A 13,583-nucleotide genomic window follows, 5' to 3' on the forward strand; every position below is an offset into this window, starting at 1 on the left:
GTGCTGGCCACCCGTTCTGTGCGTCCAACCTATAGTAATGGTTACCGAGCGCAAAGAGTTAAATGATTTCACACTTACATAAATACAATACACTCTACCACAAAAGTATTTTCATGAAAAATTAATATGTCTCAATATTCTGGTGGTTAATTTAAATATTAACAGTATAGAATAATATGATTCATGTTATCTTATTTGGTACTTTATAACAAGGAAAACTGAAAATAAAAGAATTATCTAAATTCATAAATTTATTAAATAAAAATACAATTTGATTTAATATAATCAGTGAAATAATAAAAAAACAACAAACAAACATACAGATCTAAACAGATTCGGAAGGCTTAATCCTTAATATTACAGGAACACTTGTACAAGGTAATATTCCCAACTCTGTAACAACAGCAGTTACCAAATCCGGTGGGGTAACATCAAATGCTATGCTGAGAGGAGTTAAATAATCGTAACTACGCCATGATGATATAGGTCTTGATGTTTTACAAACAAATTCATCTGGATCACCTGAGAAGCAAAAACAAGTATAAATAATATACAGTAAGTACCAGCTTAATGATATGATTTCATTTTTTAACTACAAAAAAATAAACATACCCAATTCATTATAAACAAAAGCATCTGTTTGTACTCTTTCAGAAAATTTGTGTGTTTCACAGCAGACTAACACTGGAACATTATATGAATGTGCTAATAGTGCTACTTGTGATGTGCCTGCTCGTGACATTACGTAACCATTGGCCAGGAGTGCATGAGCTCCAAGCAGTACTTTACTTGCCTGAAATCAAACATTAAATACATGAAAAAAATAAACTACATAAAAACTTAAACTGACAATGTGTAATAAATCAGCATACCAGAAGTACTACTAGTCAAAAGTTGTTCTCAGCAAGATAGCAAAACAAGAATTTGCATGAAGAAATGTATTTTGTTTTAAGAAATTTGATATTCTAAGCTCTACTTTTCACTATTGCTACTCATTTCAACTATATTAAAACCTCACTTATGCAATGAATGTACAGCTATTTTAATTGAAGTGTCAAAAAAATTCCATTATCCCATTCATATGAATGGGTTAACAATTAACTTAGGTCTGATGTTATTGGAGAACAATTTTACAAAATCATTTACGAGACACCGCAGGAAAAAGTATTATTCAAGATGAGAAAATAATTACAATTATAAAGCCAGCAATGATCTAAACTGAATATCAAAAAAAATATAAAGAACTTTTTAATAAAAGTTGCAAATACTTTTTTTGTATAAATAATGTAAAAAGTTTTTTTTACCAGTAATCAGAGACAATCAATGTGTGCACCATTAGTAATTCGCAAAATATCCTATTCGTAATCAATTTCGTATTGTTTGTTGTAACATACCCACATCTATGAGTTCATCAAATGCATTAACAATTCTCTCCTTAAGTTCATCAATATTCACTGCACGAAATTTGTATATTTTATCCTTGATGAAACCTCATAGAAAAGATGTGTGGATAACTCCACACACGTTGTTTTGATCAAGGTAGTCAAGCAATTGTCCAATCCAGCGATTTAGGAATGTGTGGTTGAGAGATTCATGCACTAAAAAGCCCCAATGTGACAGCTTTATCTTGGTGAAATCTGATTTTGGGTTGTAACTCTTCAAACAGAGGGTGAACAAATCCAGATAGATATTTGCTTTATTGCTGTTTCCGCAAAGAAAAAAGGTTCAACCACACAATCGTGAAGCAGTCCGCACCAAACATTAATTTTCGGGCTCTCTTTAATATAGTTAAGTTGTGGGTCCTCTGATCTCCATATTTGAACGTTCTGCATGTTCACTTTTCCGGACACGTGAAATGTAGTCTCGTCTGAGAATATAACTTTTTTTGATGTAACAATTATTTTTCAATCATTTCCACAGCAAATTCCTTTCTAGCAATGTGCTGTAATAATCATTTCTAATTTATAAGGACGCAATTTTATTTTTTTCTTCAAAACACTGTGAATGGTAGATCGCAGATTTAACTCGCACACTGCACTCAAGGGTTCACTTCCCAGGCTTGAACAAGACTGAAGAATGATCTCCATTTTTTCATCTGATGTTCTACACCTCTTCTCTTTTTTTTCTGTTTAGACTCCCAAACCACAGTAAGGTATTACTTCAGAGGATGATATGTATGAATGTAAATGAAGTGTAGCCATGTACAGTCTTAGATCGAGCATTCCTGAGGTATATGGTTAAGATGTTCTGGGCCTGCCTGCACCCATGTTCAACATTGCCAATTTATCATACCATGAACGAATACTTGTTCTAGAGGGCAGCTCTAATTGCTTCAAATTTGTGTGTCTGATTTTGTTTTAATAAATCACTCTATGTATTATGCTTTCATCTGCAGATTCACGGTGACTAAATGCAATTATGTATACAATCGCAACATTTTTTTATATTTTCTGAGGGAAACTTTATGAGTTACCTGTTAAAGAGAGCCCAACCATTCATTAATAGGACTATTACTTTTTTTCTAAGAAGACATCAAATTATTCAGAAAATTCTTAAACACCTGGTAATAATAATGGACATAAGTGTTCAAAAACTGTTTTTTTTCTTTCTGAACAAACCAGTATGACAACAAAAAGCTTCTGAGTGTGGTGTTGGGCCCAGGATAGTGAATGTTATTTTGAAACAATTTAAAGAAACTGGTTCTTTTTCATCTCAAAGGAAAGGCAAATACAACACACAACTGGACATAAAATTAGATAACAAAAACTGTATACTTAAATTAATATTGTACAGAAAAGTATATGATGGTTTTAATTTGTTATATCTCTTGGATGAGGTGTACAGTGTTGATTTAAAGCTAGAATCAAAGAGTAAAAAGGGCAAGTTTAGTTTCAAGCATAGCTGTAGATTAATTCTCTATCTTTTCATGACAGCACTAGTAGCAAAATGGCAACTTCTGAACAGAAAGCTTTCTACATTTTGCAGTTTTCCACAAATAGGAATTTGTTGTTACAGTTCAATATGTGTTATATAAAAAGTTTAACTGAAAGCCTCCGAGTGACAATAACATTTGTCATTGGCATAATCATCCCAACCCCATAGGGAAAGACACCCGCCTAGTGATGTTCCAGGTTGCCACCCCCTTCCTGTTCCTTGCTTGCCCTGTTGGGCTTTAACGGGAGTCATCTATCACCCTCTGACTCTCATAGTAATAAGCCTGGCATCTTGTTGGGATGCCACCAATGTAAATGCCTCGGTAGACATTTGCATCAGTGATTTAACTCAGCTTATTGCCTTCACTGTAGGCCTCGTCCGGACATCTTGAATGTCCTACATCATCGTATCCCTCTGAACTAGCGCAAATCCCGTGCCTAGTTCTACTTATTATGTGCCAATTTCATGAATGTCTCGTAATCTGAGGCAAAATAAACACAACATACCACCAAACATGTTGATCACAACAACAAAATTTACTCCTAGTTCCCTTAGTGAACTTGGCTTAAACTTTAATAAACCCCAGACTTTAGGTTAAATTATGGACTCCGGTCTGGTCCACTAGGGAAAGGCGGACAGACCTCCTACTCCCACTCGACTCTATCGCAGAGTCCTGCATGACATTCACCACAAACTATCACTGAGATGCCACTACACCTCATGGCTGCATGGTGTCCCATGCCCTTCAGCAGTGCAGCCGCATCCCACCGACAGTGTTGTCTGCTCATTCTGATCTGCCCTCGTCACAACTCCGCTACACCACACAGCTGCATGGCATCCCATGCCCATCAGCAGTGCAGTCACCATTCTGCCAACAGCTTTTACAATTATTGATACCTCTTATCTGACTAACCGTGGCTCACGCCAAAGCACCTACCTTCGCTCAATCAACTGTCCTGGTGGACCCTAGCCACCCAGGCTACTCTACTACTCTACTAGATCCCTTCAGCCGTCCTGCACAGAGTGAGGAAGTGAAGGAAGCCAGCAAAACAATTATCCAGTCTCTGCAAGTCCTCCAGTTGACTTGCAGATCCAAGGAGTTTACTCTCTCGCGTTCCCTTACAACTCTGGTACGCTCAGCTTCGTACCGGGGACAGACATACAGGACATGGTCCACCATGTCATCGATCCTACAGTCTGGACACAAGCTGGAGTCAACCAACCTAAACCTAGCCTAACTAGCACCATGTCCCGAAAGAAATTGAGTAATATACTGATTGGGGGAAACCCAGCTAATCGCTCGCAACTTTCTAACATTTGGAAAAATACCATACGTGCATTGACCAGTAGAAGAATCGTTCCACCTAGCTTGCCAAGAGTCGAAACCTTGATCTTCAATTTCCTGCACACGCACTGACGTTAGAAGAAATATATCGCTGACCTTTCTTAGAAATATACCACTGGCTACGTTCCGTAGCTGCCAACAAGAGCTAGCAATAGAAGACGCTGGGCTCGCAAAAGAATGTCCCTATAATATTGGAATTGTAAATGATGAGCCCATACGGGTGCAGTGTACAACATAATGGCCTCACGACACCTTTGTAAAGAATACGCATGGTACGATAGTTGAAGCCCCAATCGGGATGAATGACTCTACGGATACTGAAGAAAGCATCAATGGCCTTCTTTGCTACAAACTGGAGGTGCTTCTTGATGAGAAGCCTCTCATCAAGGATAACATCCAAATATTTCTGAATGGTAACATACCTAATCGGAAGGCCATCCATCACAACCCACGGATGACAGGTTGCAGCTAGACGACCCTTCAAGAACATCATAATGGTTTTCTCTACACTGAAAACCATCTTATGCTGAAGACTCCACAACCTCAGTACCTTACATGCCTGCATCACTCTGAGCTCTATCTCGGCACACGAGTTGCCCTCGACCAGCAGCAGCCCATCATTGGCATAAGCCACAATGTGACAGCCACTGGCATACACAATTGCATGAGAGAATCAAACTCAACGACCCAGACAAGTGGACCTAGAACACTGCCCTGTGGACAACCTTTAGACAGGGTCTTTCCTACTTCTGAACTGCCGTCACGAAGAACAACATTCCTGTTGCTGAAGTAGCTCGAGAGTTCTAATCTTGTTTAGCGTGCAACCTTGCTGCTGCAGTTGAAACAATGCAGAGGGCCACCTTAAGTTACTGAAAGCCCCAGATATATCCAAAAAGACACCGAATGCATACTTGCACTCGCTGGCTGAAGCCACCATAACCCTAAGAAGCGTCCGCTGTGCCCTTGCCAGGGTGGAAACCATACTGGTCATCCAGCAGCATGTGGCTAGAAGTTAACTGCTGTTAATGCGGAGGTACAAGACCTTCTCAAAAACCTTACCTCCTACAGGCAATAGCGTCAGAGGACGGAAAGAGGAACTTACAGTACGATCCTTGTCACCACCCTTGAAGAGCAATTTCAACAGACCATGTTTCCAACACGCTGGCAAGTGCCCAGCAAACAGCAACCTATTGAAAACCCTAGTCAAAGGACCTACAATCACAGGCAAGGTGCAAACAAGGAGCTCCACAGTGATACCATCATATCCGGGGCTTTATTCTAAGCCAAGCTGCAAATTACTTGACGGACTTCCGCCACAGTAATTTCTGAAGACACAAATCTCAGAGCGAAAACCTGCAACTTCCTTTTGGACACGTCAATGGAAGCAGATAGTCCATTAGATGATTGAGGACACAATCTTTATCTATAACATCATCCCGGGTCGAGAGAGCCAGCAGAAGGTCCTTTTTCTACTTATGACCAAGAACTCGATAAACAACACCCCATGGGTCCTTATTCCCCTGCTCTTCAACAAAAGAGCACCAGGAATCTTGTTTAGAAGACCTAATCTTATAAAAATAGTCAGTCCTCTTGCAATGATAATCTGCAATCAAGACTGCACGCCGATAAGGATCATCTGCACGCTGTGCGGCTCTCCTGAGCCGACCCACAGTCCACTTCATCGCAATCAATTCCTGAGTACACCATCCAGCTACTCTCTCTCGACCCGTACTCTGGGGGGTAGAGTGTTCAGTGGTTTCAACTACTGCAAACAGAAATTCTCTGCCAGGTCATCTAATGGGATCTCGTCCAGACTGCGAGTAAAAACTCGCAGCATGGCCACAAGAATGTTAGAAAAGCTTGAGCCAATCTGCCTGCCTGTGCAGGAAGCACCCCTGCTGAACAGGAACATCCACCCTAAAGACATCGCACAGCCCACCTACCCAATCAAAAACTATTAGCCGGTGATCACTTTCGCAACCATTGACCAATTGACCAATTTAGAATCCTACCGGGAATATCCTTACCAATGGTAACATCAATGTTGGTCCCATGGAAGGTCCTCCACAAACCAACTGTACTGGCAAAGGTAGTCAACACACTGGCTACACTAAAAACATCAAACTGATGCTGTGTGATGAAATTTTCTATTAGTTCGCCCCCATCATCTGTGATCCCACTGTGCTAAAGAAGCAATTTGGCATTCGCATCAACTCCTATAAGAAAAGGACAACCCGCTACCATTCTAACAATTCTATCCCATCTTTCCAAGTACTGTTCAGTGGGATCTCTATACTGAAAGTATGAACTAACTACAACCAGGTCCAAACCATTCACGGCAAGCTTAACGACCATGTGATGCGTATCAGAGGCCTGCCGTATGAAGATGCTATCTATCGACTTCCTGCACAGTACAGCGGATTTGCTATCACCAACGAAAAACTTATTCCAGCCTGAGAAACCTGGCAGATCACCCTTAACCACATACAGGTGCTGTAGAAGGAGAACATCGAGGCTCCATTTCTCAACAATATCACCTAACTCAACTTGGACTCCATAGGCTCCCTGGGCATTAAGTTAACTGAACCTAACCATCGAAGGAGTTGAAATACATATCAACCGCTCTCACGTAGCAACCACACTCCTTGCTGTTGACAAGAGTGCCTATGACTTTTGCGCAACCTTTTACAGTTAACGCAAGGCAGAGCCTCCTTTTTCTGCAGACAGTCATCATGCTTGTGGCCCTCCTCACCACAATGCGCGCAAACCGACGCATATTTACAGAACTTGGCCCTATGGTCAAACCTACAACACTTAAATCATTGCTGCACGTCAAGGTACTCCATGACGTGACAGGATGAGAAGTCAACAAAGATTTGTCTCTCTGACATGAACTTCTGATGGAGACCAGCCCCTAGCTCAAACACTCTGTGATACCCGGAGGCTCCTTTCTTGACTGCCGGAGGCTCCTTGATGATCTGAACTGTCTCCTTGTTCTCAGCAATAACTACCAGCCCTTTGCTGGCCTCCTTTATGTCCCTGATCTTTAGGTGATTCCGATCACCATGAAAGGCTGCCCGGAAATCACGATTCAAGTCTTGGCTCGTGGTCTTTGAGCCCTCTGCCTTGTTTACAAAAAGGACCTCCGGCTTCTTAGCCGCCTTGCTGGCCTCACGCTTGGTCTTGAGCACGTCAGCATAGCACCTGGGCTGTGGGGCTTGGACCACCTTAGGAACAACTTTCACCTCCTTGGGCTTGGAGTCCAAAGCTTCAAAACCCTCACAAACCGCCACAAAAGCCTCCCTAACCTTAGCAAGGCGGAGAAGAATCGTCTTCCTCATCCCTACACTAATGCCGCCAGGAAGTGACAAGAAGTCTAACAAGTAGTCCAGATCCTCCTGGACTACTTTAGCCAGTGAGGCAGAACTGCCAGGTCTGTCCTTCGGCTTTTTAAAAGTCTCAACTACTGGAGAGGATTGTACCCAGGTGGGTGCCCCCATGTCCATCGCTTACCTCGTCAATGACACTGACTCAGGCTTCCGCTTCCACCTGGACTTTCTCACCTCCTGGAACTCAGACATGGCTGAAGATTCCCTAATTCCTAATGTGCTAACACCTAGCAGACTAACAGACTCTTGCTGTCTTCCTCCTAACTGAAAACTCTGGACAAGCTCACAAATGTGACTACTGCCCGCAGCGAGCACAGGCAGCCGAGGACCTTCTGTAATCCTCTGTCATTCTTCATTGGCGTAATCAGTTTGAAATGGACGGATGTTTGAGTTGCTGAATATATCAGGAAGTATTTCCTGCATAGTCCTAAAAAAAATATGTTAGGAAGGCCAGCCACAAACTAGTGTAGCCAGTTTTAAGGATGTGCTTACCTACACATCCACACTATTTACAATTTTTAGACTTTGAAACCTGCAGACTAACACTGTTCTTGCCAACTTTACAATTGAAATGTTGCAGTATGAAGATCAGTTCATGAGGTAAGAAACCCCCTCACAACGCTTAAAAAATGTGTAATAATTAAATGTTTTCTATGCAATATTCCTAAGGAAAGTTTAAGACAATTATTTCTCAATGGAGCAAACAAACAGAAGTTACTTATTTGGATATGCAGTGTACATGGTGTGCTTTTCATTAGCGTAACAGGATTAGTTGTATGTTACTTCCTCCAACTGCTGGATTGGTAGGCACATACGAGAGGAAATCTTGTTTGCAGTGGTCTCCAAGGTCACCCAATATGAAGAAATGTGATTTTTTCCTTCAGCTTTTTTTGGATTTTGTGTAAGTGCCTACACCACCTACTGACTTACCTGATTTGAGGTAAAGGATTGAAGGATATGTCACTTCCATTATGCCAGACATGCTAATTAATATACGGAATGAATTTCCCATCAGCTGGATGTGTGCCGCATCATGAAAGGCGCAAAGAAAAACTATAAGAGTTTTAAGTTTAAACTACAAGTCAAATTTAAGAAATTTTTGAAACCCTGATATTCTTTTTTGTACACCCTATATTGCAAGTATGTACTAATTGTGATAGAATGGGTCACGTACAAAGAAGTGCAAAAATCCTACTATGTGCATTTGCTGTGGCAGCAAACACAATACTGACTTACTTGTACAAGTGAACAATTATGCAGCTTTAACTGTACATATGAGTTCCATAATAGAGAAACCAATCATCTTTCTAGTGAACTGTGAAAAGTTTAAAACTAAAAATTAAGCTTTTGTGTTTCTAATACTGACTACCTCATCAATCTTGATATTTCAAGATTCATCAATGGCATAGACAGATATATCAATTCAACTTCATCGACAATAGATATGCAAGAACCTAAAATGTGTAACAGATAACTAACTGTATGTTCATGACATTCATAACATTGTGTATATAAACACATTGTGTGATATGTATGTTTACATCTACAACATTATGTATGTTTATATCTATACTTAATATTTGTTTGAAAATTTGCATGATGACCATGAACCAATTTTTATCCATACTGAGGCTAACAAAAAAGAGATTATGCAAGAAACTTAACATAAAATTCAAAAAACTAAATTTCACATTTCTTTTTACGATTGTATGAATAGGAAAACCGGATCTTCCCGCAAATTCATAACATTGATGAAACCTTAATTTTTTTTTTATGCAAATTACATGCACTATTCCAAAAAAACCAGTTTAGATAAAAAAAGGAACTAAACAAAAAAGATAAACCTAGAAAGAACTGGATTACATATTGTATTATTCAATCTATTAAAAAAGGACATACTTTACAAAACGTGGAAAAATGAGCCCTCAATGTTCAACTAAGAAGAAGGTATACTTGTTATGCATAAAAATTAGGTAAAATTGATTTATCTAACTTGAAATATGATATTCACTATCATATTTCATGTTAACTGAATCAATTATTTATAAATTCACTTTGTAAATAACATAGGAAAGGATAACAAAAAAAAACTTGGAATTTTCTGAAGAATAAAATAGGTGCTAAGACTAAAAGTCACCAGAAAATTGATTTTTTGAAGTCTGACTGTGAAGTTATTAATGGTGAAAGTAACATACTTAGTTATTTTAATGAATATTTTAGTAAGGTAGGTGAGAATCTAGCTAATAATTTTAGAAATGGTCACCATTTAACAGTATATCAAAAACTGCTTTTATATTACAAACACATTATTCTTGAACCCTACTAGCTTGCATGAAGTTGCAAAAATAATAGATTCTCTGAGAAATATAGTAGGTTATATAGAAATGTCCTTAAAATGGACAGAACATGTAACCAATATAGTGAAAAAAATGAGGTAGTATCTTTTACCTTTGAAAAACTGTTAAATATACCTTTACGGACTTTTTAATAATATTGCCAGTTATGGCATTGTAGCATGAAGACCTGCTTACAATAATGAGTTAGCACTCATATTAAACTTGTGCAAAAGGATCTTAAGAACAATATTTAAGGAAACGATAATAATGACATCAAAACGGTACTAAACCATGATCAAACTTATAATTTATGAGTATCATTGTATAACTACAATCATTTGAAACAAATGCATAACTTGTCTAGAAGCAAAACAAGAAACAAATCTATTGCTTTACCATTGGTTAGACTCGGAAGTGGGCAAAAAAAAGGCATTTTACAACTCTACAAAAATGTTTAAATAGCTAATAAACAACTTGAGATTATTAAATACAAGTAAAAATATACTTAATCTAAACTGCAAAGGTGGCTGTACATAAATTTTTTTAGGATAAGATCTTAATGTTTTCTTTTTTTCTTTTTAATTCTATAATCAGGCTCATGCACAGGTTTTATAAACTTCCTGCAACTTCCAGTGCGACTTATGTACCAGGTGTGTAAATATGAAACTGGAATTTTCATATAGAAAATACATGTTTATTGTATGAAAATGATAAAAAAAATATTTTATTCAAAATACAGTCCATCACTAGCTACACAATTTTCCCATCTCTCTGATAATTTATGCCAAAAAAACTGTTGCTCTTTTGAGGCAAACCAGTCATTGAGCCATTTTCGTACATTTTCATAAGAAGTGAAGCGCTGCTCAGCAAGTGTGTATCCCATCAATGTAAATAAATAGTCGGACGGAGCCAAGTCTGTTGAGTAAGCCGCATGCGAAAGTATTTTCCAACTGAATGCCTCAATCATTTCCTTGACTAGTTTTGCTGCGTGTGATGGTGCATTACCATGAAACAAAATCACTTTGTGTTGCCTTTTTTTGATATTTTGATTGTCTTTCAAGCAATGGTAGATTCAAATCTGTAATTTGTTGTCCGTAGTGTTCAGTATTAACAGTTTTGCCAGGTTTTAGGAGCTCATAATAGATCACATCCTTCTGATCCTACCAAACACAGAGTATTGTCTTCTTTACATAGCAATTTGGCCTTGAAATCCATGTCGATGGTTCGCCTGGAGTTACCTGTGATCTTTTACACTTAGGATTCTCAAAATATATCCACTTTTCATCACCTGTCACAATTCGATAAAGAAATGACTCTTTTGTACCTGGAGAGCAGCATCGCAAATGGTTTTTTAGTTTTCTCGCTGTCTTTCATTCAGTTCATGTGGAACCCATTTTCTCATCTTCTGGATCTTTCCCATAGCTTTCAAATGTATGGAGACTGCTTCTTGTGTTACATTTAATTGATTCGCAAGTTGCTGTTGCGTTTGAGCGTCATCCTCGTCCAACAATGCTTGCAATTCGCTGTTTTCAAACCTTTTTGGTGGTCTTCCACGCTCTTCGTTTCTCACATCAAAACTGCCACTTTTTAATTTTTTTTTCTAAACCACTCAAAGCACTATGATTTACCAAGAGCATGCTCATCGTAAGTTTTGACAAGCACATTCGATAAGATTCTGCAGCAGTTTTCTTTAAATGGTAACAAAAAATCAATGCTGTCTGCAAATTGTAGTTTGTAGGTACAAAACTCAACGTGCTCTATGCTACTGTATGAAACTTGTATTGTTGTGAATTGAAAATCTTTGTCAGCTGTCAAAGAAAGAAAATGGTGCCAAGGATGCGGTTTGACAGTAACTACATTGACAGCTAGGACCATCTATGGGCAAATTCTGGTTTCATATTTAAATAACCGGTATGTGTAATGTAAGATATTTATGTATGTATTGGAATATTGCAATAATATCTAGTAAATAAATAAATAAAAATATGTAGTTATAAACTGAAGATATAGCTGGATATAATTAAAATAGTCAAAAATGTAATACTACAATGTAGAATGAAGATTTGGCAAAGGGTTCTGCCCTCTACACTCTACAATAGTTATGAAATAAACTACTTAATTTGTTATCAATAAATACATTACTTATTTTTGTCTTAAATAATACACTCAACAGTTACAAACTACATCCACCATTAATAGTAATAATAATGATAATGATAATAACAATAATAGAAAAACTTACTTCTCTCATGATAAAGCTGGCAGCAGTTATAAGAATATAACTGCACTTTATACCCTCTCTAATAAGACGTCTTAACATTTCTCTGCCCTCAAACCATGGGCCCCCATCAACTACTACAACAGAGAACTTTGTGCCACTTCTATGACTTTCCACAAGAATACGGAAAATAAGTGATGAACTAAAAAAAAAAAAAATATATATATATATGTATAAAAATAATTGGACCAAATTATATATAAATAAAAAAACTGGATCAAAGAACTACCAGAACACTGGATGACAACTCTCTGTTACACAAAAAGGGTAAACAAGACAGACAGACCCTAACAATTACAGGGAAATCTCACTCCTAGATACAGTATACATTCAAGAATCATCCTCAATAGGATCGGTTCACAGCTCTAGAAAGAATTAGGAGAATACCAGGAGCTGTTCATACCAGATTATGAGTCTCAAGTTAATAATGAATTACAACAGGAATAGAAGCAGAGAGATGGTGGTAACACTTGTAGATTTCAAGAAAGCTTATGACTGCATCCACAGAGAATCCCTACTAAAAATTCTAATGACACCTTGGAATATATATCAAATTAATAAAAGAGATAAAACTAACCCTCACAAACACTAAGTCCAGGTAAAATTCAGAGGTGAGTTCTCAAAAACTTTTGAGAACAAAACAGGACTGCGCCAAGACAATGGGGATCTTACCACTATTATACAACTGCACTCTAGAGATGGTAATGAGGGAATGGCTCAAACTGAACATGGGCCAAAAAATCAGGTTTTGCCAACAACTTGGCACTTCTAGCAAATGACATCAAGGAAGCTAATTCACAGATATTAGAACTTCAAAACACTGTAAATAAGATTGGCTTCAAAATTTCATTCGAATAGACACAAATTATGCCTCAAAAACCAACACAATTAAAAGAAGGAAACATAAACAGTAATAAAATCAAAATAGTAACCCAATTTAAATACCTCTGAGAAGTAATAAACAACCTAAACAAAAAAACCTTGATCCAAATAAGAAGAAACAAACTAGCTGAAGCTAAAAAATTATCCTGGTGCACTTACAATAAAAAATGCCTGGCAATAAACACAAAAATAAGTCACTACAAACACAGTTATAAAACCAGAAGCCACTTATGCAGCAGAACCACTCTTCCACCTGAATGAACAATCAAAGACAAACAGACTATAGAAAATTGAAAGAAGAATCGGAAGAACCAGCATCAATAAAATGTATCAGAAAGATGGGCAGTAGTGGATTGTGCCTAACAAAGTTGTGTACAAAGAGTTAGAGCCAATCACCGATACCGTGCAAAGGAGGAGAC

General features: G+C 38.0%; 1 protein-coding gene across 4 annotated transcripts in view; it reads right to left on the minus strand.

Annotated features, from left to right (window-relative positions):
- Nucleotides 1-233: 233 nt before the first annotated feature.
- The window catches only part of eIF2Bdelta (eukaryotic translation initiation factor 2B subunit delta), a 51,115-nt gene continuing 37,765 nt past the window's right edge, over nt 234-13,583 (minus strand). For all 4 annotated transcript variants that reach the window (XM_075359127.1, XM_075359122.1, XM_075359116.1 and 1 more), the window contains 3 exons: nt 12,247-12,424; nt 613-793; nt 234-522 (listed from right to left, as the gene is read on the minus strand). In XM_075359127.1, coding sequence (XP_075215242.1) covers nt 326-522; nt 613-793; nt 12,247-12,424 — 556 coding nt within the window. In that variant the 3' untranslated portion in view covers nt 234-325. The remainder of the gene's footprint in view (nt 523-612; nt 794-12,246; nt 12,425-13,583) is intronic.

The sequence above is a fragment of the Lycorma delicatula genome, chromosome 1 (assembly GCF_047948215.1).
Source record: "Lycorma delicatula isolate Av1 chromosome 1, ASM4794821v1, whole genome shotgun sequence".
Lineage (NCBI taxonomy): Eukaryota > Metazoa > Arthropoda > Insecta > Hemiptera > Fulgoridae > Lycorma > Lycorma delicatula.